This window comes from Gorilla gorilla, chromosome 1, assembly GCF_029281585.2.
Source record: "Gorilla gorilla gorilla isolate KB3781 chromosome 1, NHGRI_mGorGor1-v2.1_pri, whole genome shotgun sequence".
Classification (NCBI taxonomy): Eukaryota; Metazoa; Chordata; class Mammalia; order Primates; family Hominidae; genus Gorilla; species Gorilla gorilla.
In genome coordinates this window covers 211,514,687-211,542,418 of record NC_073224.2, presented here as the reverse complement: position 1 = coordinate 211,542,418, position 27,732 = coordinate 211,514,687, and the positions used below count along the sequence as shown (strand labels likewise).

Sequence of the window (27,732 nt, the reverse complement as noted above, 5' to 3'; positions counted from 1 at the left end):
GACTGGGTGACAGAGCAAGACTCCATCTCAAAAACAAAAAACAAAACAAAACAAACAAATACATTTGTTCTATTCCACTTAATACAGCTGTAGAAAGTCCATATAAATTACATGTAGATTAAATCCAACAAATCATTATTTTTTCTTATTACAAAAACAATATATATTTCTTTGAGAAAAATGAGAAAATATGGCATAAAGGAGAAAATTTTAAGGCCAGGTGCAATGGCTCACACCTGTAATCTCAGGACTTTGGGAGGCTGAGGCAGTGGATCACCTGAGGTCAGGAGTTCGAGACCAGCCTGGCTAATATGGTGGAAACCTGTCTCTACTAAAAATACAAAATTTAGCCGGGCATGATGGTGTGCGCCTGTGGTCCCAGCTACTTGGGAGGCTGAGACAGGAGAATTGCTTGAACCCTGGAGGCAGAGGTTGCAGTGAGCTGAGATTGTGCCACTGCACACCAGCCTGGGTGACAGAGAGAGACTCCATCTCAAAAAATAAAAAAAGGAGAAAAATTTAAATCATTTGACCTTTCTATCCATTGGTAATTACTAATAACATTTTGATATATCTACTTTTATGATTTTTTTCTAGGGAAGTTTTCTATGTACACTAGTTACATTTTTTAACATGCCAATTTATAGCTAGCTGTTTTTTGCTTGTTTGGTGCCCGCCCCCATGCCCAGCTAATTTTTTTGTATTTTTAGTAGAGACAGGGTTTCACCATGTTGGCCAGGCTGGTCTCGAACTCCTGAAGTTAAGTAATCCACCCGCCTTGGCCTCCCAAAGTGCCAGGATTACAGGCGTGAGCGACCGTGGCTGGCCTGTTTTTTTCCCCATTTGATATGTCAAATCTATAAATATATTGAAAGAATATGACCCAAGAGGATTTATTGCAATATCTAAGGATTATATAGATATATTATCACTTCACACATATATATACACACACACATATAAAGTGTAAATATATATGTGTATATATAAAGTGTAAAAAACATATATAAAGTGATACATGTATGTGTGTGTGTATATATACACACACACACTTTTTTTGAGATGAAGTCTTACTCTGTCGCCCAGACGGGAGTACTGGCGACAGAGGTGGGAGTACTTGATCTCAGCTCACTCAAACCTCTGCCTCCTGGGTTCAAGTGATTCTCCTGCCTCAGCCTGCCGAATAGCTGGGACTATAGGTGAGCGGCCACCATGCCTGGCTAATCTATAAATAGTTACAAATTATTACCTTGATAGGTCAAAAACTAGAACGAAAATGATATGCTTGCTTATCTTTGTAGATGGGAAAATTCAACTCTTCTAGTTAAAAGCTTTAGTTACCCTAGGAATAGGATAATGTATTTTTATTGTTAAATACTTAAATAATATCAACATCTGCATTTCTACCAAATTGATTTAAAAATTGATAACATTAAGACACGTTTTATAAAGTAAAACTTGTTAGGTAAAGTCTCCTTTGACCACCTTTGTCTAGTGACAACCCGTACATACCACGAATGTTGTGTATATCCTTCTAGTTCATTTTTTTCTGTTACAACATTGCTTACATACTTTGATAGGATCAAGACCAGTTCTCTAGGCCAGATGCAGTGGCTCACACCTGTAATCCCAGTGCTTTGGGAGGCTGAGGCAGGCAAATCGTCTGAGCGCAGCCTGAGCAACGTTGTGAGACCCCATCTCTACAAAAAATACAAAAATGAACTGTGAGTGGTCTGGCAGTACTGTGGTCCCAGCCACTCAGGAGGCTGGGAGAATCACTTGTGCCTGGGAGATTGAGGCTGCAGTGAGCCATTGATATGGGTAGGCTTTGTCTTCCCACCCAAATCTCATCATGAATTGTAAACCCCATAATGCCTATTATCCCCACGTGTCAAGGTAGAGACCAGGTGGAGGTAATTGAATTATGGGGGCAGTTTACCCCATGCTGTTCTCATGATACTGAGTTCTCACAAGATCTGATGGTTTTATAAGGCGCTCTTCCCCCTTCACTCAGCCCTTCTTTCCTGCCACCTTGTGAAGAAGACACCTTGCTTCTCCTTCACCTTCCACCATTATGGTAAGTTTCCTGAGGCCTCCCCAGCCATGCTGAACTGTGAGTCAATTAAACCCCTTCCTTTATAAACTACCCAGTCTTGGGCACTTCTTTATAGCAGTGTGAGAACAAACTAATACAAGCCATGATTGTGCCACTGCACTCCAGCCTGGGTGACAGGATGAGACCCTGTCTCAAAATAAAAGAGGATTGTTATCTATAGAAAATCTAAAGGAGGTATTTACAATAACAACCCAAATTATAAAATGCCTAGGAGTCATCTCAGCAACATAGCCCATATGATAAAACTAGAAGTGTGCTGTAGGTAAATAAATAGATCCATTATGTCAAGTAATGGGAAAAACTGGAAAAATTATTGGTGTCATTTATTCCTAAATTTATTATGTATGTTTAATACAACATTAATAGTTGAAGAGAACTTACATTAGCTTTTGATATTTGACAAAGTGATTATCAAATATAACTTAGAAAAAAATTAAAGCTAAGAAGTTAACAAACTCCCCTTTTTAATGGGTTTATGATGCCAGTTTGGTCACAGTAAGTTTTGTAAGGTCTTGGGTGTATTTTTGGACTTTATGTTCTTTTCTGTTGAACAATTTGTCAGTTTTTGTACCAGTTCTACAATGTGTTTATTACTACAGTCAAAACAACGTCACTGGCTGGCTTCTGCATATCCTGTCTTGTTCAAAATGACCTTTCATGATCAGAGCTTTGAGTTGACCCAAAGGCAGGGTAATTTTTACAAGATTACTGTTTGAAACGTCAATGAAACCAGAGCACATGGGCATGTGCACATATATACACACACATACACACTCACATGTTATAATTGAGGCTTCCATTGAATGAAAGTAATGGTAGTATAATGGACCATCTTGTAGATGGTGCTGATGGCCTCTAATCCTCGTTGAAGATTCGTGGGTTTTTTTTTTTTTTTTGATTCCTCATCAAACCAGTGTTTTATCTTGCGGTATCCAGAGTAACATCATATCAGATTGTAATCTATAGCTATAGCTTTCCTTTTTACTATTGCATAAAAAGATTAATATTATATTTGACCTCTTTAAGAATTTTTAGATTTCTTATTTAGGTTTCCTTTAATGCTGCTGTATTCTGTTTCTTTTCATTGATTTCTTAAAATAGTTTGGATGCTCTAAAAGGTAGGCCTGGCTGCTTTATTTTGTCCATTTCCCTGCACAGGGTGAGTCAGTCTTTTCCTCACTTCAGTTTAGAGCTCAGTAATCAAAGGGCACAAATAGCAAGAAGGCTTAAGAATTATGTCTTAAATAGTATAAGACAAAAGTGGCACCAAAGAAGGACATTCCTGCTAGGATGGGGAGCTTGGCTTAATACTAAAGGTGTGTATTTGTTTAGTTCTGGTTATAATCTCATAATACATCCAGGATACATGGCTTAATGTTGGTTTCAGTGAAGGCCAGTTACTATCCTAACCCCACCCCAAAGGTGAATGATGGATGGATGTATGATTGGCTGACTGAATGACTTATTAATTCATTCAATAAATTTTTGTTGGCTCACTGCCCTAACTGCCATGCAGGAAAAAGATGAGTAAGTTACATTTTCAGCTCTCAAAGAGGAGATTGAGAACTTTTAATGTAAGACAGAGTGAAGTTATTTTATACAAATAAAAATACTTGTGTTATTGGAATTTCCTGCCATGTTATTCAGCATGATTTGTACTTGTGGAAATTATTAAAACTTAATTGTATAGCATGTGTAGTCAGCCCTCTGTTTCTGAGGGTTTCACATCCATGGATTTAACCAACCACAGATTGAAAATGCTTGGGGAAAAAATAATAATTATACAACAATAAATGATAATGCAATTTTTAAAAAATACAGTATAAAAACTTTACATCACATTTACACTGTTAGGTATTATAAATAATCTAGAGAAGACTAAGTATTATGGAGGATGTGTATAGGTTATATGTAAACACTTTGCCACTTTATATAAGGGACTTAAACATCCATGGATTTTGGTGTCCAAGGAGAGTCCTGGAACCAATCCCCCTTGGATGCTGAAGGATGACTGTATTTCCCTTCTTTTCCTTTACTTTTTATTTTTAAGGCTAGTCAAATGAAGCAGTGGGAGGGGAGAAGGAACAAAGAAATCTGTAAGTGGTTGTGATCAATTAGTTGTAAACCCCACTGCATTCTGACCAGCCCATATTTCTTTTCCTATATCTGTGTTCTTTGAACAGTTTAGTGGCGATTTCTTTAGGGCAAGTTTTTTGTTTTACTGTGTTTGTTTTGTATCTAAAAAGAGAATTTGGTGACCCTGGGGAAATAGGTAAAAACTAGAGACTTCTTTTTTTGAGACAGTCTCACTCTGTCGCCAGGCTGGAGTGCAGTGGTGCCATCTCAGCTCACTGCAACCTTCACCTCCCGGGTTCAAGCAATTCTCCTGCCTCAGCCTCCCAAGTAGCTGGGACTACCGGCGCATGCCACTGCGCCCAGCTAATGTTTTTGTAGTTTTAGTAGAGAGGGGGTTTCCCCATGTTGACCAGGCTGGTCTCAAACTCCTGACCTCAGGTAATCCGCCTGCCTCGTCTCCCAAATTGCTGGGATTACAGGCATGAGCCGCCACACCCGGCCTAAAACTAGAGACTTCTTAACTATCTTAGAGAGTATAGATAGGGCTGGGCATGGCGGCTCATGCCTGTAATCCCAGCACTCTGGGAGGCGGGAGGATCCCTTGAGCCCAGGAGTTCAAGGCCTTTCTGGGGCAACATAGCAAGACCTTGTCTTGACAAAAAATAAACAAAATTAGCCAGGTGTGGTGGTGCATGCCTATAGTCCCAGCTATTTAAGAGGCTGAGATGGGAGGATTGTTTAAGCCAGGGAGGTCGAGGCTGCAGTGAAGTATGATCATATCACTACACTCCAGCCTGGGCAACAGAGCAAGATCCTGCCTCAAATAAATAAATAAATAAATAAATAAATGAGTAAATAAATATCTTGCGCTGTCATAAAACATACTTGTACATTGCTAATAATAATGCTCCAAGTAGCGTAAGTATGGTTAAAAGGTTATATAAACCTGTGCTTCAGTAATTTTGGGTTTCTCATGAAAGACTATGGCTAGAGAGTTTTTGTTGTATATGTAGGTTTATGGTGTAGCAAAGAATGGAGACTCAGATCCAGATTACTTAGATGTGAATCCTAACTTTGCCAGTTTTTAACTTAGACCAGTTTACTCCTATGTGACTCAGTTTCCTCATATATAAAATGGGGATAATAAATGCTGTCTTGCTCATAGACTTGTAAGAATTAGACAAGTTAGTATATGTAAAATATTTAGAATAATCGTTGGGATTATAACACACACGTTGAATTCATGTTAGCTATTATTATTCATAGAGAATTGGGAGAAGGAATACTTGGGAAGTTGAATTTAGTTTATTTTCTAAGTTTTAGCTTTCTTCAAATCTTTTCACACATAACAGAGTAGATAAATTTGAACTTAACTTTATTTTATTTATGTTCTAATTTTTCAGATACCAGTTTTTACCATTTAGGGAAATGATCAGAAACCAGGAAACATAAATCAAGGAGAGAAGAAATAGAGACCAGAAATCAGCTTTGAGTGATTAAAAACTGGTAGTGCTGCAGTTTTGTCCTTCTAAGTGTTTCTTACAGGAACTAGAAAAGCAGAGCTATTTTTAAAAATTATTAATTAATTAATTTATTTATTTATTTTTATTTTTGAGGCAGGGTCTCACTCTGTTGCCCAGACTGGAGTACAATGGTGTGAACACGGCTCACTGAAGCCTTTACCTCCTGAGTTCAAGTGACCCTCCTGCCTCAGCCTCCTGTGTAGCTGGAACCACAGGCATATGCCACCACTCCCGACCTTGTTGCCTAGGCTGGTCTCCACCTCCGGAGCTCAAGCAATCTTCCCACCTCAGCCTTCCAAAGTGCTAAGATTACAGGCGTGAGCCACCATATCCAGCTGAAGAGCTATTTTCATTTATTTTTATTTTTAAATTTTATTTATTATTTTTTTTTAGTCAGAGTCTCTCTACCACCCAGGCTGGAGTGCAGTGGCACCATCTCAGCTCACTGCAACCTCCGCCTCCTGGGTTCAAGTGATTCTCCTGCCTCAGCCTCCCAAGTAGCAGGGACTACAGGCACGTGCTACCACACTTGGCTTATTTTTTCTATTTTTAGTAGAGATGGGGTTTCACTGTGTTAGCCAGGATGGTCTCGATCTCCTGACCTTGTGATCTGCCCGCCTCAGCCTCCCAAAGTGCTGGGATTACAGGTGTGAGCCACCGCGGCTGGCCTATTTTTTTGTTGTGTTTTTTTTTGAGATGGAGTTGTGTTCTGTCGCCCAGCTTTGAATGCAGTGGTGCAATCTAGGCTCACTGCGACCTCTTCCTCCCAGGTTCAAACAATTCTCCCTGCCTCAGCCTCCTGGGAAGCTGGGGTTACAGGCATGCACCACCACCCCGGCTAATTTTTGTATTTTTAGTAGAGATGGCATTTTCACTGTTGGTCAGGCTGGTCTCGAACTCCTGACCTTAGGTGATCCACCTGCCTTGGCCTCCCAAAGTGCTGGGATTATAGGCATGAGCTACCACGCCCAGCCTTATTTTTTAAATTTTATTTATTTATTTATGTATTTCTTTATCTTGAGACAGAGTCTCACTGTCACCCAATCTGGAGTGCATTGGCACGATCTTCAGCTAACTGCAGCCTCCACCTCCCAGGGTCAAGCAGTTCTCCTGCCTTAGCCTCCCCAGTAGCTGGGACTACAGGCATCCACCACCACACCCAGCTAAGTTTTGTATTTTCAGTAGAGACAGGGTTTCACCGTGTTGGCCAGGCTGGTCTCAAACTCCTGACCTCATGATCTGCCTGCCTTGGCCTCCCAGCCTCCCAAAGTGCTGGGATTACAGGAGTGAGCCACCAAGCCTGACAACAACAAAGTGCTTTTGAATTACTGGCTTGAAGAGGTTTGATATAAACACTATTTATATAGTCATCCTAGTTCTTCTACAGGAATTTTTATTGAGTCGTAGTGTAACTAGGTGTTCATTACTGAGAATTTTTATTTAGTAGAGAATGAAGGCTATATTCTCCTATTCATGTACTGGAAAACGATATTGTTTAAGGAGATTTCTTGTTAGGAATTTCTGCATAACTTTTACAAATGTTATAGCTAGCTGTCATCAGACACATACTGTGTTCCCGCTGGATATCTAGTGTTGGTAATATTCAGGTTTCTTTCTCACTCACTGAAAGTGAATATTGAGGGCCAGCCGAATTAGGAAGAGTTGTGAAAGAGAGAGAAGGAAGAATAATTGGCAGTGGCTAATAGTCATCTCTTTGAGTCACTAGTCATAGTCACATGTTTCAAACCTCTGTGATGTGGGCTCCTTGATTTCTGACTAGTTTCTACACATCAGTGATACCTCTTGGTTCCTTAATAGATGTCAGCTGGGCCGGGCGCGGTGGCTCACGCCTGTAATCCCAGCACTTTGGGAGGCAGAGATGGGCGGATCACCTGAGGTCAGGAGTTCGAGACCAGCCTGACCAACATGGTGAAACCCCGTCTCTACTAAAATACAAAAATTAGCCAGGCGTAGTGGCAGGCACCTGTAATCTCAGCTACTCGGGAGGCTGAGGCGGGAGAATCGCTTGAACCCGGGAGGCGGAGGTTGCAGTGAGCTGAGATCACACCACTGCATTCCAGTCTGGGCAACAGAGCGAGAAACCTTCTCAAAAAAAAAAATTGTGAATATAAATAGTCCAATAGTTTGAAACTAAATAAAATGAAACTTTTATTTAGCTGTGAAGATTTCTTCAGCGCATACTACCAATAGTAGTTGGTACTATGAAAAACAGATAACACATGCTGATGAAACGTGGAATTGGGAGGCCAGGCATGGTGGCTCACGCCTGTAATACCAGTACATTGGGAGGCTGAGGCGGGTGGATCACGAGGTCAGGAGATCAAGACTATCTGGCTAACACAGTGAAACCCCATCTCTACTAAAAATACAAAAAAAAAAACCAATTAGCCAGGCGTGGTGGTGGGCACCTGTAGTCCCAGCTACTCTGGAGGCTGAGGCAGGAGAATGGCGTGAACCCGGGAGGCGGAGCTTGCAGTGAGCCGAGATTGCACCACTGCACTCCAGCCTGGGCGACAGAGCGAGACTCCGTCTCAAAAAAAAAAAAAGAAACGTGGAATTGGTTCTTTGAGATACTCTGTTATTACTGGAAGACTTTTTTTTTTTTTTAATAGAGACAAGATCTGCTCCCACTGGTCTCAAACTCCTGGGCTCAAACAGTCCTCCCACCTTGGCCTCCCAAAGTGCTGGGATTACAGTAATGAACCTGGACTGCACCTGGCCTTGGAAGAATTCTGAGTGGGCTTTAAAAATCCTTTTAAGTTCAGCATGTCCAGTAGAACTTTCCGCAAAGATGGAAATGTTCTGTATCTGCCACTCTCCCATGTGTAGTCATATGTAGCTAGCTACTGAGCACCTAAAATGTGGCTAGTAAAAGTGAGAGACTGAATTGTAAATTGTATCTCATTTTAATAATGTAAATAATCATGTGTGGCTAGTGGCCACAGTATTGGACAGTACACATAGACATTTGAGAACTGAGCAGCATGTTTGATAACCAATACTTCTCTACCAATGATTAAAATAATGTAATTCTTATTAACTTTTAGTATGCTTGGAAATGTTGCTTTTTGTTTTGCTGCCATTAGAACCAATAACAGTATAATATTTGGCCGGACGCAGTGGCTCACACCTGTAATCCCAGCACTTTGGGAGGCAGCGGGATGTGGATCACTTGAGGTCAGGAGTTTGAGATCAGCCTGGCCAACATGGTGAAACCCCGTCTCTACTAAAAATACAAAAATTAGCCAGGCATGGTGGTGCGCACCTGTAATCCCAGCTACTTGGGGGCCTGAGGCAGGAGAATCACTTGAACTCGGGAGGCGGATGTTGCAGTAAGCTGAAATTGCGCCACTGCGTTCCAGCCTGGGCAACAGAGCGAGACCCTGTCTCAAAAAATAAATAAAAAATAAAAAATAAAAAGGCTATAGTATTAGGAAGAAGACAGAGGAAGTTAATTTAGGAATGTGTTGTTTACTGCGGGTCTTCACTTATACATCATCTTCCCACTGAGGCCCTTCTGCTCACCCAGTTTATAATTTAGCACCCTTCCTTTCAGCCCACCTTATTTTCCTTTCCTCCCTTTTTTACTCTGTGGTACTTGTCACCATCTAATGTAATGGGAAGAGGGCAGGGATTATTTTCCCCTGTTGTATTCACTGCTGTGTCCCAACACCTAGAATGATACCTGACACATTAGAAGTACTCAGCAAATATTTGTGGAGTGAATAAGTGAGGGTTGTGGTTTCTCAATAATTATAATCTAATTCATTTAACACTTATTTTGCATATAGCAAGCATTGAGTTAGATTAGTTATATAGAGTACACTATGGTCACTACCCTTTCCATAGTAAAACATTTATTTCTTTGTGAGCTTCAAATCACTGACAAGAAAAAAATTTAGAAAACTAAAAACATTTCTTTGAACCATTATTTAAAACAGAATACTGAATCGGTTAAATCATTGGTTGGAAGGGACTTGGCAATGATTTGAATCAGTTGTCTGATGTCACATGGTGGTTTAAAGTTCCATCAGTGTCATTTACATCCTCTTCTCATTTCCCCTTTTCCTTCATCCCACAACATATGAACCTTTTGCTCACTTACTTTTTCTACATCTTCTCATCTCCATTCAGCTAGTTCTCACTTTCTTCTAGGCCTGCCTTTCCCACTGACTTTACTGGACCTTAAGGAACTCCTCAAATCCCTATCCAATATTAACTGAAACTTTCCTGTTGATTATGATTTCTTATAACTCCTTCCTCAGTTCCAGAATCTTCTCCCTATCCCCTGGGATATCCTCAAGAGCTTATTGACTTGAAAACCAAAACTTGAAGAGAAAGCAACAAGGCAGAATCCCCATATCTCCAGTTTCTTTGAGTGTGATCTTTCATTTTGTGGAGCTGAAAGCCATCCTGCTGGCATAATTTCAGTTTCTCTCGCTAATAAAAGTACAACATATTGTAGGTTTTAAACATATACATTACTTCATGCCTACCATTATTGAGAGAAGAAGAGATAATGTAGCTAATGTGACATAAAAGCATGACAGAACCTCTCCAGTTTTTCCTAAAGAACTGTGGTGGTTTAATTTAAACTATTGGGGAGGTGGGGTTCATTTATATAGAGAATCTAAATGGAAGGAGAGGAGCCAAAATATATTAAGCACCTCTAATCATTAGGTAGTCTTTGGAAATTTTTCTTATTTAATCCTCATAACTCTATGAGCAGTTTTCTTCATTTTACAGATGTGTAAACTGAAGTGCATGTAAGTAAAGTAACTTTCCAGAGTAACCTAATCAGTAAATGGGAAAGCTGAGATTTTACATAGTTATATGACTGTAAACCCTGTGCTTTTTTCCATTGGTAAGCCATGCTGCCTTCTAAAAGTGGAGGCAAGGGAGAGAACAAAAGTTACAGCGTTTGATGTAGAATAGGAGGCAGTTTGTTTGTTTTTCGCATCCAGTGAGCTAGCCACAGAAATAAACCAGTATTATTTGTGGTAAGTGGCATGAGTATCTAGTGATTCCAGTGGCCCTGCCTTAACTTTAACCTTCTGTCGCTTTCAGCCTGTTCTTCAGGCTAGTTCACATGAAGTACAAACACTTCCTACTAAGGATCTTGAGCCTCACAGTTGTGATTAAATGAGGGAGTATGTGAAGGTTCATATGACAAATCTATCTCCTTTCTTACTACTTGCAAAGCAGTATGTTCTCAAAAACCACATGAACATACCATTTTTTCCCCACAAAAGTAAGAGTTTCACAGCAGCTCCCAGGATTGTGTGGAATGATAGAGTAGTCTATGGTCTCGACGTTTTTTCTGGCCTCCGTGAGAAAAGTTCCACTGTTGGAGGTCAGAAGAAATGTAGAGATGATGGGCTATTCTATCCATGGTAGAATAGTGGATGAATAGCCTACCTTGGATGAATATAGTGGATGAATATTCTGCCAGGGTAAAATAGTCTATGGTAGAATAGAATCTCTGAGAAAAGCTTAAAATTAAAGAATGCTGTTTCTTTCCTTATACTCAAGATTAATAATACTCGGTGCATGTATACTGTACATCAAATGTGACAAGCATTGAGAGTTTAAGGATAAATACATCATGGGCCCTGCCCACAAGGAATTTCTAGCTTAATTGAGAAGTCTGAAGATTACTGCATTTCAGGCTGGTGTACTTAATAACAGAGTATGATAACTTAGGCACTATGCCAACATATATTGGTAGGTGTAAGTGTGTCTAGCTTTGTCCTGAGGTCAGAGAAAAAAACTTTTTTTTGGTGGTGTGTCCAGAAAACCATAGTTATGATTAGCTCTTTACCTCTCCTGTATTATCCCTTGATGCTTGTACCTTTTTCTCACTTCTGTCATCCCTCCTATGGCTGACTCTTTCAGGTTCTTTTTTTTTTTTTTTTTTTTTTTGAGACAGAGTCTCGCACTGTCACCCAGGCTGGAGTGCAGTGGCGTGATCTTGGCTCACTGCAAGCTCCGTCTCCTGGGTTCAAGCCATTCTCCTGCCTCAGCCTCCCGAGTAGCTGGGACTACAGGCACCCGCCACCACACCAGGCTAATTTTTTTTGTATTTTTAGTAGAGATAGGGTTTCACCATGTTAGCCAGGATGGTCTCGATCTGCTGACCTCGTGATCTGTCCTCCTCGGCCTCCCAAAGTGCTGGGATTACAGGCATGAGCCACCGCGCCCGGCCTTCCAGACAGTTCTTAATGGATGGGTAGGAATTTGCCAAATATATCTAGGAGAGAAATTCCTGGCGAAGGGAGCAATTTGTACAAATAGATGAGAAATGAAGAGTTTGCAGATTACCAGCAAGGCTTTCTAATTTCCACATGTAGCTTGAGGCACATGTTATCAATTGTAGGATGTTACCTCCCTTAACTATCCAGTGCCAGCCAGCCTAGAGTAGATCATGGGGTAAAGAAAAGAAAGCTGCTCTTTCCCCTAATTATATATTCAGAGGTTGAAAATTAGTCTTTGATGTGAATATGTATTTGTGTGATTTGCTAGTAATTTCTGTTGGTCATCACGTCCTAGAGGAAAGTGACTTCTTCCTAACCCCTCACTGGAGTTTACCTCCCTCAGACATCTCAAGCCATAAGAAAGAAGTATGCTGAATTAAGCTGAGGGAGCTATAATTAAAATAGTCAAGAGCTGATTTTCCTAGGTAATCCAATTTGTATTCATACTTCAGCATAAAAATACATTTAATTTAAAGCATTCTACTCTTGTGATTGATCTTGTAAACTGTTTATTAAAAATATAGGCTGGGCACAGTGGCTCACTCCTGTAATCCCAGCACTTTGGGAGGCCGAGGCAGGCGGATCACGAGGTCTGGAGATCGAGACCATCTTGGCTAACACAGTGAAACCCTGTTTCTACTAAAAAATACAAAAAATTAGCCAGGCATGGTGGCAGGCGCCTGTAGTCCCAGCTACTCGGGATGCTGAGGCAGGAGAATGGAGTGTATCCAGGAGGCGGAGCTTGCAGTGAGCTGAGATCGCGCCACTGCACTCCAGCCTGGGCCACAGAGCGAGACTCCGTCTCCAAAAAAACAAAACAATATATATATATATATATATAAACATGGGGCTGGGTGCAGTGGCTCATGCCTGTAATTCCAGCACTTTGGGAGGCCGAGGCGGGTGGATCATGAGGTCAGGAGATCTAGACCATCCTGGCCTCCCAAGTAGCTGGGACTACAGGCACGTGCCACCATGCCCAGCTAATTTTTGTATTTTTAGTAAAGACAGGGTTTCACCATGTTAGCCAGGATGGTCTTGATCTCTTGACCTCGTGATTCACCTGCCTCGACCTCCCAAAGTGCTGGGATTACAGGCGTGAGCCACTGCACCAGCCACTACAATACAATTTTTATAGTGAATTTAAAACACCAAACACCACATTCCAAAAAGAACTCTGAGTCAGACACCAACAGTAAAAGCTTACTGTGATCTCAGTCTGTCTTTAGTAATGAAGCCCAATGACTAACATATAAGAAGACAATTCAAACTATACTTTGTTCAGGAAAAGGAAGATAAAGTCTTCCACATCTTCTAGATGGAACCTGGGAAAGATATTCCACAGTGTCTTACTGCTTATAAACAATTTTAACAAATCAGCATTAGCTTAATGGAGGGAAGGAACAATTCATGGCTTCCTGATGAGAAATTCAGTTCACATTTATGTGGCCTGCTTTGGAGCAACTTGTGCTGTTAGCTGATGATCTTAAGTTTCTCTGTTGAGCACTACCTGTGGAACTGTCCAAATCTAGGCTTTTAGGAAAATAATATCTTGGCCGGGCACACTGGCTCACGCCTGTAATCCCAGCACTTTGGGAGGCCGAAGTGGGCAGATCACGAGGTTAGGAGTTCGAGACGAGCCTGACCAACATGGTGAAACCCTATCTCTACTAAAAATACAAAAATTAGCTGGGCGTGGTGGCGCACGCCTGTAATCCCAGCTACTCAGGAGGGTGAGGCAGGAGAATCACTTGAACCCAGGAGGTGGAGGTTGCAGTGAGCCGAGATCGTGCCACTGCACTCCAGCCCAGGTGACAGAGCGAGACTCTGTATAAAAAAAAAAAGAATATCTTTGGTATGCCCAGCAATTTATAGGTTATATGTGGTCATTAGAAACAGTTCTTTAATAAAACAAGGAAGGCTTAGGTCAGGTGCAGTGGCTCATGCCTATAATCCCAGCACTTTGGGAAGCTGAGGCTAGAGGATCTCTCTCTCTTTTTTTTTTTAAGTAAAACTTTAAATTTTTCTCCCACTAGGATCTCTTGAGTCCAGGAGTTTGAGACTGCCTGGACAACATAGTGTGACCCTGTCTCTATAAAAAAAAATTTAAAAATTAGCTGGGTGGGTGGCACATGCCTGATGTTCTAGCTACTCCGGAGGCTGAGGTGGGAGGATTACTTGAGGCCAGGAGTTCCAGTGAGCTATGATCGCACCTCTGCACTCCAGCCTAAGTGACAGAGCAAGACTCTGTCTGTAAAAAAAAATAAAAATGAAAAAAGGCTCTCATTAGAGGGCTTTAAGTGCTGTCTAAATCTCAATGGTAGCTTCAATTCCTTTGCCTATTAAATCTTATTTTTCTAAGGTGTTTTATTTTTTTTGAGACAGGGTCTCACTGTGTCATCCAGGCTGGAGTTCAGTGGCACGATCTCAGCTCACTGCAACTTCGCATCCTGGGCTCAAACAATCCTTCTGCCTCAGCTTCCCAAGTAGCTGGGATCACTGGCATGTGCCACCATGCCTGACTAATTTTTGTATTTTTTTTTTTTTGTAGAGATGGGGTTTTACCATGTTACCCAGGCTGGTCTTGAACTCCTGGACTCAAGCGACCCCCGCTTGGCCTCCCAAAGTGCTGGGATTAGAGGCGTGAGCCACTGCACCTGACCTAAGGTTTCTTGTTCTTTCCCTAAGTAAAATAGGAAGAGAATCACAAATTTTAATTCTGCTACTTCCCCTTGAGGGACTAAGCTGGGGAGAATAAGTACTCTAAAAAGGGAGTATCTTATTAGCTAACAAATAACGGGAGATAGCTGTCTACTTCTTACAAAGTTAAAGTGATTCTTCCTTTCACATTTCTAAAACATAATGCATGGAAGACTAAAATGAACTCAAGGCTTTATTGTTAATTTTAATGTCATTAGTGTGCCAGTATCGTCCTACCTTTCTGCTTGTCTACTTACCAATTAGCACAGAGTAAATACTGATTGTTAGAAGAAAAATGAAACATGATGGTCAGGGAACATGTAGTGTCTTGGCACATAGGCAACAGACTTAGCATTTCTTTCTTTCTTTCTTTTCTTTTTTTTTTTTTTTTGAGACAGAGTCTCGCCCTGTCACCCAGGCTGGAGTGCACTGGCACAATCTCAGCTCACTGCAACCTCTGCCTCCCAGGTTCAAGCAATTTTCCTGCCTCAGCCTCCTGTGTAGCTGGTACTACAGGTGCCAGCCACCACACCAGGCTACTTTTTGTATTTTTAGTAGAGACGGAGTTTTACCATGTTGGCCAGGCTGGTCTCAAACTCCTGACCCCAGGTGATCCGCCCGCCTCGGTCTCTGAAAGTGCTGGGATTACAGGAGTGAGCCACTGCACCGGGCCTAGACTTAGCATTTCTTTTTATTTTGTTTTTTATTTTATTTTTTGAGACAGTCTCGCTCTGTCACCCAGGCTAGAGTGCAATGGTGCAATCTTGGTCACTGCAACCTCCGCTTCCTGGATTCAAGCCATTCTCCTGCCTCAGCCCCCTGAGTAGCTGGGATTACAGGCTCCCGCCACCACGCCCGGCTAATATTTGTATTTTTAGTAGAGATGGGGTTTCACCATATTGGTCAGGCTCTTCTCGAACTCCTAATCTCGTGATCCGCCCACCTTGGCCTCCCAAAGTGCTGGGATTACAGGCGTGAGCCACTGCACCTGTCTAAATTTAGCATTTCTAAGAGATTAGTTGTAGAGCATGGACTTCCTTGGAAAATAAATATTTCTTTTGGAGCTTAAAAATTCTTGGCCATTTATACAAGAGCTTCAGTAAGTCCAGGAGTCAGAATAAGGATACCTGGATTTTAGTCCTGGCTCTGAGCAGGCATTTAACCTCTTTGAACCTCAGTTTCCTCCTTCTGCAAAAAGTAGGAGATTGAAATTGAGCCAAAAGATTGCTAAGAATCCTTTCTTTTTTTTTTTTTTGAGATGGAGTTTCACTCTTGTCACCCCGGCTGGAATGCAGTAGCGCTATCTTGGCTCACTGCAACCTCTGCGTCCCAGGTTCAAGTGATTCTCCTGCCGCAGCCTTCTGAGTAGCTGGGACTACAGGCACGCACCACCAAGCCCAGCTAATTTTTGTATTTTTAGTAGAGACGGGATTTCACCATGTTGGCCAAGATGTTCTCAATCTCCTGACCTTGCAATCTGCCTACCCTGGCCTCCCAAAGTGCTGGGATTACAGGCATGAGCCACTGTGCCCAGCCCCTTTCATTCTTTAAGTGTTATTGACACTCTCACAATATCGTAGAATCAGCAGTGAGCCATGCCAAGATTTGGCTTTTATTTTATTTTATTTATTAGAGACAGGGCTTTACTATATTGCCCAGGCTGATCTCAAACTCCTAGGCTCGAGGGATCCTCCTACCTTTGCCTCTCCAAATGCTGGGATTATAGGAATGAGCCACTGTGCCTGGCCTTTTACATTTGGCAGGTCGTTTTTATTTTGGCATTTAAATTTGGCAGATGGTTTTAGCAGCTATACCTAGATCCATAAATCTATCTTGTTATACTTTTGTATGGTCATGTCTACATAAATTAGATTAGAAGGTACTGTTTCTGGGCTGTGTGTGTGTGTGTGTGTGTGTATTTTCAATGTGCCCAGTTTGAACTTACCCAAATATTCAAGGTAATGCTTTTATCTGGGTCCTTCCATTTGCTTAATATTTCTGTACACCAACTGGTTGTGTTCAGACTTTCTCTCTGGCCTGCTTCTTCCAACTTGCTCCCTGGAGTCATACTCTTGACCTGGCCTCTCCTTTCTCGATTTGCATTTATTGAGAGGTTTTCAGGTACCAGGAACATTACAAAGCACTTTATTTCTGTTCATGTCATTTAATCCTTACAAATTCCCTGTATTAACAATTTTTTTTTCCTTCGAGACAGAGTCTCGCTCTGTTGCCCAGGCTGGAGTGCGGTGGCATGATCGTGGCTCACTGCAACCTCTGCTTCCTGAGTTCAAGCGATTCTCATGCCTCAGCCTCCTGAGTATCTGAGATTACAGGCATGTGCCACCACTCCCAGCTAATTTTTGTATTTTTAGTAGAGCCAGGGTTTCACCATGTTGGCCAGGCTGGTCTCAAACTCCTGACCTCAGGTGATCTGCCTGCCTTGGCCTCCTAAAGTGCTGGGATTATAGGCGTGAGCCACCACGTCCAGCCTTGTACTAGTAATTGTTGTATACTTTTATAATACTAGAAAACTGAGACTTAGAGAGGTGAAGTAACTTGTCTAGTATTAACACTTAATAAGTGGTAGAGCTGGAATTAAAATTTCAATCTGACTCCAAAGCTCATGCTCTTAAGCAATATACTGTGTTAGTTCCATGATGATGATGGTGATGGTGATAACGATGTTGTTAATTACAATACGTTGAGCACCTCCTGAGTGCCAAGCAATGCATTGCCACCTTTTGCATTCCCATTTTACAATAATGGAAACTGCTTTTGCTCATAGTCTGCTTTTAGGCTAATAAGTATAAGTACCTAGGTTCCAAAGTATTGGGCATTATTGAATTGTGCTTTCAGTGCATTTTTCCTTTTACTTTCTTTCCTGTTTTAATGGTCAACATCATAATGTTTTTCTAATTACTACCAATATTAACAATTTAATGTTGTCTGAATGTTTCTGTACTTTTTTCCCTTACTGATGCCTTAGCATTGAGGTTTTCTTATTTGTTACCTTTGCTGTTTTTTCTCTATCAAAAGCAGATAATGGGGCTAAGATAATAGAGAAGAGATTGTACCAAGGACAAGCTAAGTACAGGAAAGTTCAGGTGCTAGAAATCTTTCTGGGATCTCAGTTTGGAGAATAAAGATTTAAATGAAAAACTCCCATTTTTTGGTAGCTGTCTTTTTTTAAAAAATTATTTTAATTTTTTTTTTTAGAGACAGGGCTCACTGTGTTGCCGAGGCTGGACTCAAACTCTTGGTGTCAAGTGATCCTCCCACCTCAGCCTCCTGAGTAGCTGAGACTACAGGTGCACGCCACTCCACCCAGTGGTAGCTGTCTTTTATTGAAGGAATATTAGGGCTTTGGTACTTACTAGCTTGGTGATATTAGACACAGGATTTGACCTTACTAGCCCTAGTTTTCTTATCTGAAAATAGGGTAAATAAATATACCTCACAATGCATGGTTAGTTGTGGTGATGATTAAATGCAGTAACAAGTGTAAAACTCCTTAATATATTACTCAGAATTGTTAGCTTCCTCTTTTACCTTCAGATGTTAGTGGAATAATCCAGGTTATGTGGAGGTTATGTTAAGGTTGTGTTATGTGTGTCTTTTTTACATTTAGAAAATTTAGTGTTAGTATACTAAATAAAAATTTATCAAGCTGTATCCTTAATATTTATGTACTTGGCTATATGTAAGTTAGTTATGGATAAAAAAGGAAAAATCAATGTGCAAACTGGACGTTCATTTGCTGCATGTGATTAGCTGATCTTTCCATGTATTATGCCCAGCATGTAGGGCTACTCTTTGTAATTTTTTATTCCCCAAGATCATATGGAAATTATTGAGTTTTAGCAGGAAGAGACTATTATATAATACCTTCCAAATATTTATTTCGTTTATTGTTTTAGTAAGCAGATTTTCAGAAATATTTGTTTGTATTCTCAGAAAAGGTATATTCAATCCTAAAATATTGTTTCTAATGTTATTAATTCCCAGTACATAGATCTCACCTTGCTTTAGGCATGCCCACCTACAGGTAGGAAATAAAATTTTAGAATAAGCAGCATGTCTTAGTCTGTTCAGGCTATTATAACAGAATACTATAGACTGGGGGGCTTAAACAACAAACATTTCTTTCTTTCTTTTATTTTTATTTATTTATTTTTGAGACAGGGTCTTGCATTGTTGCCTAGGCTGGAGTGCAGTGGTGTAATCACAGCTCACAACTCACCTCCTGGGCTCAGGCAATCCTCCCACCTCACCTCCCCTCCCTCCAGTAGCTGGGACTACTGGCACATGCCACCATGCCTGGCTAATTTTTAAATTTTTTATAGAGACAGAGTCTCATTATGTTACCCACGCTGATCTCGAGCTCTTGGGCTTAAGTAATCCTTCAGCCTTGGCCTCCCAAAGTGCTAGGATTACAGGCATGAGTCACCAGGCCCAGCCACAGACATTTATTCCTAACAGTTCTGGATACTGGGAAGTCCAAGGTCAAGGTGCCAAGAGACTGGGTATCTGTGAGGGCCTTCTTCCTGGTTTCCAGACAGTTGTCTTCTTGCGTAGCCTCACATGATGGAAAAAGAGAACTCTCTGGGTCCTTTTTGATAAAGTATTAATCCTATTAGTGAGGGCTTTAAAACCCTCAATGACCTAATTATCTCCCAAAGAACCCATTTCCTATCACCATCACATTGGTCGTTAGAATTTCCATATATAAATTGTAAGGGGACACAAACATTCAGTCCATAACACAGTGAAATCTGATACTTTTGAGGTAAACTTGTGTCTAAAACACACCTTTGAATGGACTAATGCTCCTAATTAGCCTTTTACTCAAAACCATCCTGGTGTTTTTGTGTGATTAAATTTGTAAATTCTTTGGTGTACTCTTGAGCAGGCTCCCTTTCTTCTGTGACTCAGAGCCTGGAGCGTTGCGGCCAAGCTCAAAAGTCAGGAACAGGGGGTGTGGACTTTTGGGCTATGCCAGTCAGCAGCCAGAATGTGGTTGGCAGTCTCCTCCCCTTCCTGCACTTCAGCTCTACACAGTGTGCATTCTGGAATGACAGGCATTCCTGTGTGAAGAGTGCCAGTGTGAAGACAGTTTTGTAAGAACTGCAAGTGCTCAGGCTGTATGGGAAACAGAAACTTCAGCAGATGAACTGACCTTATGCCGTTTCCTGATGTTTGGCAGTGACACTGAAAGAGGATCGCATGTCCCCTCTTTATGTGGATTTATCTTTTATGAAAAGTTTGCTTTTGTCCGGGACAGTTTGTTGTCGTGAGATACATCAGACAATATAATCATGGGGCAAGCTGATGTCTCCAGACCGGTAAATCCAGATGCAGTTGGTGAGTAATAGAAGGCAGAGAAACAGAAAATCTTGACAGAAGCAAGGCAGATTTACAGGTGAACTTGAGTATTTATGTGAAGTTAAACACGAGAATGTTGATGATCCCAACTTTGAAATGTTTATGTTTGTGAAGAATGAATGAAGTCATGCAGAACATGGCGAGAAACTTTAAAAAATTAAGTTTTTTAAAACTTAAAAACTTAAATTCAGTTTATTAATTTATCGCCCACAGTTTTGTTTTACTTGATCTCTTTGAAGTTTTTTATATTATATTGCTAAGGAATTGTCTGTTAATTTCTTGCCGTTACTAAAGATAAATGCTACAGAAACTTATTTAGAATTCAGAGATATTTTGTTAGTATTTTACAAAACTTGGAAAATAGAACTGTTGACTTCTATAGACAGAACCACTTTTAAGAATGAAGTTTTTAGACTTGGTTATACATTTTCCTAATAAGTCTCAGGCATTTTCCATTGCGCTAGTGTTTCCGTTTCTCTTAAATCAACACTTTGATATAAACTTTTCTGAAGTTAGTACTTTACATTTGAAATGTTACTGTCTAAGGGATAGCTAGAGAGCAAGCTGATTGTGAGTATAGCTCAGAGTTTCAAATCTTCTATGTGAAATGGTAGTCACTTGTCACTGCAAGCTCATTTTCGTAATCTTGTAGGGTTTAATATAAGATGACAATCATAAATTGGGAAAAACAGTTTTAAGCAGATGTTCATTAAAGGGTTGCTTAAGTATAAGCAAAACTAGGGAAAGCCTGTGAATCATTTCTGGACATTCTAATATTTAAGAAAGATTTATACCTTCACTTTGATTTATGGAGCAGCAGAAAACATGTTCAGTCCTAGGCTGCATTTTTTGTTTTTTGTTCTTCAGAAACAAAAAATGTTGGTGACTTAAAAAAAAAGCATAAAGTGTGGAAACACAGGTAACACTCCCAAATGTTTCATAATGTAATGAGATTTTGTTTCTAAAGGTAGTATTTTCACCTGAGAGCTTCCTAGATGAAATATCTTCAGTATTTTTCATGTATTATTGAAACTGAGGCACATGGATCACAAAGTGAGTCATTCAGCAACAGATTTTCAGAACCGAAGTCAGGACTTGACTCACTTTACCTTGATCACTAGGGCTGTGTCTTTATCAATTCATTAACTCATTTTAAAAAATGAAATGTTTCATAAATAGAAAAAGGTATAAAGAAAAATATAAAGAATCATCTGGGGCCACTACCCAGCCTAACAGATGAAATTTAGAACATAAAGATAAACCTCACCCTATCCTTCTCTTCTACATTCCCTTCTGATGACATTTTGCTTCTTTGGTTCCAGAATTAAACACTCTCCTATATTTGATAAATAACTCACTTTTGGGCCATAAATTCTCCTGTGGTTTCTACGCCAAACATTAGTTGTTTGTTAGCAGGTATAGTAAGGACTCAATGCTAGGCATTTATCTATGAGATGGAAATGAAAGGGCTTTGACAAACAGTAAATTGTAAAGCAAGTAAAATTTAGTGCTGAGTGGTGGTATTTAAGAAGAATGTCCATCTAAGATCTATATACTGTATTAAAAACTTCATCTGAGGCCGGGCACGGTGGCTCACGCCTGTAATCCCAGCACTTTGGGAGGCCGAGGCAGGCGGATCATGAGGTCAGGCGATCGAGACCATTCTGGCTAACACGGTGAAACCCCGTCTCTACTAAAAATACAAAAAAATCAGCTGGGCGTGGTGGCGGGCGCCTGTAGCCCCAGCTACTCGGGAGGCTGAGGCGGGAGAATGGCGTGAACCCAGGAGGCGGAGCTTGCAGTGAGCCGAGATCGTGCCACTGCACTCCAGCCTGGGCGACAGAGTGAAACTCCGTCTCAAAAAGAAAAAAAAAAAAAAAAAGTTCATCTGAGTAACGTTTGGTATTTGTATGCTTCTGAAAAAAAGTAAGAATCAAATTCATCAATTCTTTTTTTTTTTTTTTTTTTGAGACGGAGTCTTACTCTGTCGCCCAGGCTGGAGTGCTGTGGCTTGATCTCGGCTCACTGAAAGCTCCGCCTCCCGGGTTCACGCCATTCTCCTGCCTCAGCCTCCAGAGTAGCTGAAATTCATCAATTCTATTCCTACCAGTAGCCCTTATAAAAGACATTTGAGGAAGAAATAGAAATCAGAAGCTTAACTAAGGTTTTTATGTTTCCTCTGGATTTAATTTTGGGGTTTTATTTCTTATTACCTAGATAATAAGTAGTTGACTATCAGCAGTTTTCATGGACTGACTCCATTATTATGCTATTTATAATTCAGGATGTATTCTGTTTGAGCAGATCAGGACCAGGTTATGAAGGCTTAACTGAAAACCCTGAGGACTATACCAATTCCAATAAAGGTTTTCACCAAACAACAGTTTCTTAATTTAATTTTCAAAGCCTTTATGTGGGTAGCTGTTTGGAAAATCTCACCATATTATTTGGAATGATAAATATACAAAGTAAATTAAAACCTAAATTATCTGTTTACTATTCTAGGCCTATAATACAGCACTTAGTTTTGAGCTTTGAAATTAATAGTACTAGGTTTAGCAAGTCAACTGATGCAAAACACATGAATGAATATATTGAATTGATTTATTATTACTTTCAGGCACTGTGAATAACATAGAGGCCCCTATGTAGATATTATTCATGTCTATGCCCTCAAGAAGTTTGTCTTCTAGTTGAGAATTTAAAGTATGAAAAAAGTATCCAAAATATTTGTAAAATTTTTTTAAAGATTAAGGCATACTGCTTTTTTTTAATTTAATTTAATTTTTTTTTTTACTTAAAAAATTTTTTTGTGTGTGAAAACGGGGTCTCACTGTGGTGACCAGGCTGGTCTCGAACTCTAGCCTCAATTGATCCTCCCACCTCGGGCTCCCAAAGTGCTAGGATTACAGGTGTGAGCCACCAGTCCTGCAGTTAAAAAAAGGACCCACTCCTTTTTTTAAGTTAATTGATTCCCTTGACTTGTAATGGAAGGCCAGCGCTATTAACCAGAGTCTGCTTTCAAATAAATAACCTTTGCATGAGGACTCATATGCAAATTTATGAGATGTTATAACCATATCCAACCAGAGTTTCTACTGTAGGATCTTTCTAACAACTGGTGAACTGAGTATTTGAATGTACATTAGGAATCTATGCTGTGGTATCCATTCAAGGAAATAAGTTCTCATCAGTTCATTGAAAAAAATTAAATAAAATACGTTCATAGGAGAAGCATGTAGATTTATCTAGATAAAACATTGCAATCAGGGCAGAGTGCATTGGTTCGTGCCTATAATCCCAGCACTTTGGGAGGCTGATGCAGGAGGATCACTTGAGTCCAGGAGTTTGGGATCAGCCTGGGCAACATAGGGCAACACCGTTTCTACAAAAATAAAAATTTAGCCACTGTGGTGGTACTCATCTGTAGTCCCAGCTACTTGGGAAGCTTAGGTGGGAGGATCGCTTGAGCCTGGTAGGTTGAGGCTGCAGTGACTCATGATTGTACCTCTGCACTCCAGCCTGGGTGTCAGAGGGAGACACTGTCTCAAGAAAAAGAAACACAAACTTTCAAATCCTACTTTGTAGTTCTTAATGAACATAAAAACTGTTTTTTTGCTCACCAAAATTCTTTACTATGTGTCATATTAAAACAACTAGCTAATTATCACATATCCTTAAATTAGGCACAAGACCAAAGAATTTTTTCAATTTATTTTTTATTTTTAAAATGTATTTTTTTGGCTGGGCGCAGTGTCTCATGCCTGTAATCCCAGCACTTTGGGAGGCCAAGGCGGGTGAATCACGAGGTCAGGAGATGAGACAACCCTGGCCAACATGGTGAAATCCTGTCTCTACTAAAAATACAAAAATTAGCTGAGCATGGTGGCGCGTGCCTGTAGTCCCAGCTACTCAGGAGGCTGAGACAGGAGAATCGCTTGAAACAAGGAGGCGGAGGATGCAGTGAGCCGAGATCGTGCCACTGCACTCCAGCCTGGCGACAGCGAGACTCTGTCTCAAAAAAAAAAAAAAGTTTTTATTTGTTTGTTTGTTTGTGTATTTATTTATTTACTTTTTTTTGAGATGAAGTCTCACTCTGTCACCCAGGTTGGAGTGCAGTGGCATGATTTCGACTCACTGCAACTTCTGCTTTCCAGGTTCAAGTGATTCTCCTGTCTCATCCTCCCAAGTAGCTGGGACTACAGGTGCCCACCACTAAGCCTGGCTAATTTTTGTATTTTTGTAGAGATGGGGTTTCGCCATGTTGGCCAGGTTGCTTTCAAACTCTTGACCTCAAGTGATCTGCCTGCCTTGGCTTCCCAAAGTGCTGGGATTACAAGTGTGAGCCACTGTGCCTGGCAAATTTTTTTTTAATTGAAAATAATTGTACCTGTTCATGGGCTACATAGTGGATATTTCCATATATATGATGTGATTAGATTAGGGTAATTAGCATATTCATCATCTCCAACATGTATTTATTTATATTGGGAAGGTTGAAATCCTGCTCAGCTATTTGAAACCACATATTATTGTTAACTATAGTCATTCTGCAGTGGCATAGAACACTAGAACTTTTTCCTCTTATCTAGCTGTAATTTTGTATTCTTTAACAAATCTTTCCCTACCCATCCCTTCCCATTATCTCTCCCAGCCTCTAGAAGCCTCTGTTGTACTTTTTTCTCCTGAGATCAACTTTTTTTTAGCTTCTATGTATGAGTGAGAACATGTGATGTTAAACTTCCTGTTCCTAGCTTATTTAACTCAAAATAATGTCCTTAGTTCCATCCATGTTGCTGAGAATGACAGGATTTCATTGTCTTTCTTTCTTTCTTTCTCTCTCTCTCTCTCTCTTCTTTCTTTTTTTCTTTCGTTCGTTCGTCTCAACTCTGTCACCCAGGCTGGAGTGCAGTGGCGCGATCTCGGCTCACTGCAACCTCCACCTCCCAGGTTCAAGCAATTCTCCTGCCTCAGCCTCACGAGTAGCTGGGACTATGGGTGCACACCGTCACACCCAGCTAATTTTTTTTTTCTTGAGACAGAATCCCACTCTGTCACCCAGGCTGGAGTACAGTGACACAATCACAGCTCACTGCAGCTTCAGCCTCCTAGATTCAAGCGATCCTCCCCCCTCAGCCTCCTAAGTAGCTGGGACTACAGGCACATGCCACCATACCTGGCTAGTTTTTTTTATTTTTTGAAGAAACCAGGTCTCACTCTGTTTCCCTGGCTGGTCTCAAACTCCTGGACCTGGACTCAAGTAATCTTCCTGCCTCAGCCTCCCAAAGTGCTGGGATTACAGTTGTGAGCTAGTACACCTGGCTCATTCTTTTTTATGGCTAAATAGTATTCCATTTTGTATATATACCACATTTTCTTTATCCATTCATCTGTTGTTGAACACCTAGGTTGATTCCATATCTTGGCTGTTGTTGAGTAGTACTACAGTAAACATGGAAGTGCAGATATCTCTTCAGTATAATGATTTCCTTTCCTTTGGATATATTCCCAGTAATGGTATTGCTGGATCATATGGTAGCGCTATTTGTAGTTTTTTTTTTTTTTTTGAGGACCCTCCATACTGTTCCCCATAGTGGCTATACTGGTTTACATTCCCACCGACAGTGTATAGTGTTCCCTTTACTCTGTACCCTCACCAGCACTGGCTACTTTTTGTCTTTTTGGTAATAGCCTCCTAACTGGGGTGAGATGATACCTCATTGTGGTTTTGATTTGCATTCACCTGATGATTTGTTATGTTGAGCATTTAAAAAAATATATTTGGCTTTTTTTTTTTTTTTTGGGACAGAGTCTTGCTCTGTCGCCAGGCTGGAATGCAGTGGCGTGAGCAGTCTTGGCTCACTGCAACCTCCGACTCCCTGGTTCAGGCTATTCTCCTGCCCCAGCCTCCTGAGTAGCTGGGATTACAGGCATGTGCCACCATGCCCAGCTAATTTTTGTATTTTTAATACAGACGGGGTTTCACCATGTTGGCCAGGATGGTCTTGATCTCCTGACCTTGTGATCCGCCCACTTCAGCCTCCCAAAGTACTGGGACTACAGACATAAGCCACAACCCTTGGCCTATTTGGGCATTTTTATGTCTTCTTTTGAGAAATGTCTCTTCAGATCATTTGGTCTTTCCCATTTTTATATTATTTTTTTTATTTTTATTATTATTATTTTTTGAGACAGAGTCTTGCTGTGTTGGCCAGGCTGGAGTGCAGTGGCGCGATCTCGGCTCACTGCAAGCTCCGCCTCCCGGGTTCATGCCATTCTCCTGCCTCAGCCTCCCAAGTAGCTGGGACTACAGGCGCCTGCCACCACGCCCAGCTAATTTTTTTTTTTTTTGTATTTTTAGTAGAGACGGGGTTTCACCGTGTTAGCCAGGATGGTCTCGATCTCCTGACCTCGTGATCCACTTGCCTAGGCATCCCAAAGTGCTGGGATTACAGATGTGAGCCACTGCGCCCAGCCTCCCATTTTTATATTATTTAACTATTTATTTATTTATTTTATTTTTTTGAGGCAGAGTCTTTCTCTGTTGCCCAGGCAGAGTGCAGTGGCACGATTTCAGCTCACTGCAACCTCCACCTCCCGGGTTCAAGCAATTCTCTGCCTCAGCCTCCTGAGTAGCTGGGATTACAGGCGCCTGCCAGCATGCCCGACTAATTTTTGTATTTTAGGTAGAGACGGGGTTTCACCATCTTGGCCAGGCTGGTCCTGAACTCCTGACCTCATGATCCACCTGCCTCGGCCCCCCAAAGTGCTGGGATTACAGGCGTGAGCCACCTCACCTGGCCATATTTAATTATTCTTTTTTAAGACAGAGTCTGGCTATGTTGCCCAGGCTGGTCTTGAACTCCTGGGCTCATGTGATCCTCCCACTTTGACCTCCCAAAGTGCTAGGATTACAAACATAAGTCACTGCACCCAGCCCTTCCTAATTCTAATTAGAAGGACCAAAGATTTTTAATAAATTCTTTCCAACTATTTGGCTTGGAACTTTCCTTCTCTGTCTTTCCATTTTACCTCTCTTTTTTTTTTCCTTTTTGCCCCTTCATTTACCCTAATTCACTAATTAACTTTTTCCCCCACTTTTCTTTTGCATAATAATATATTGCTACAAAAGATACTGTATGTTCTCTTTCCTACATTCCTTTTCCATAACCATTTGATTTATTTTCTCTGAAACTTGGAGTTATGGGGTTCTTACCCTTATGATACTGGAAGCAGTTTTGGGGAACGTGATTTGGAAATACATCATCCCCCATCTCTACAAAAAAAAGTAACAATTAGCCAGGCGTGGTGGTGCACACCTGCAGACCCAGCTGTTCAGGAGGCTGAGATGGGAGGATCACTTGAGCCCAGGAGGTTGAGGCTGCAGTGAGCCACGATCATGTCACTGCACTGCAGCCTGGCTAACAGAGCGAGACTGTGTTTGAAAAACAAAAAAGAAAGGAAAAGAAATATATTATCACTTAGAGGCAAAATCCTAAGGAGATTGCAGGATGAATAAAATTTAACATAGCTACATAACAACAATAAAACAGGAGTAAATAATAGATAGGTTAATTTAAAATAAAGTACTTCATGAGATTTTGGAGAAAAAGGCTTAGTAGTATTTGGTTATCAGAATTATAAAGACATTTCTCATACC

The 27,732-nt window shown here is 40.8% G+C and overlaps 1 protein-coding gene across 11 annotated transcripts in view; it reads left to right on the top strand.

Moving 5' to 3' along the window:
- The window catches only part of PHACTR4 (phosphatase and actin regulator 4), a 120,399-nt gene that overhangs the window by 37,850 nt on the left and 54,817 nt on the right, over window positions 1-27,732 (top strand). Inside the window, exon 2 of one of the 11 annotated variants that reach the window (XM_055389533.2) lies at window positions 19,894-20,051. The exons of 8 other annotated variants lie outside the window; for them this stretch is intronic. In XM_055389533.2, coding sequence (XP_055245508.1) covers window positions 20,006-20,051 — 46 coding nt within the window. In that variant the 5' untranslated portion in view covers window positions 19,894-20,005. Of the gene's footprint in view, window positions 1-19,741; window positions 20,052-27,732 lie in introns of those variants that run through there. 2 more of the 11 variants (XM_019013774.4, XM_063701182.1) reach the window with 2 other exon arrangements.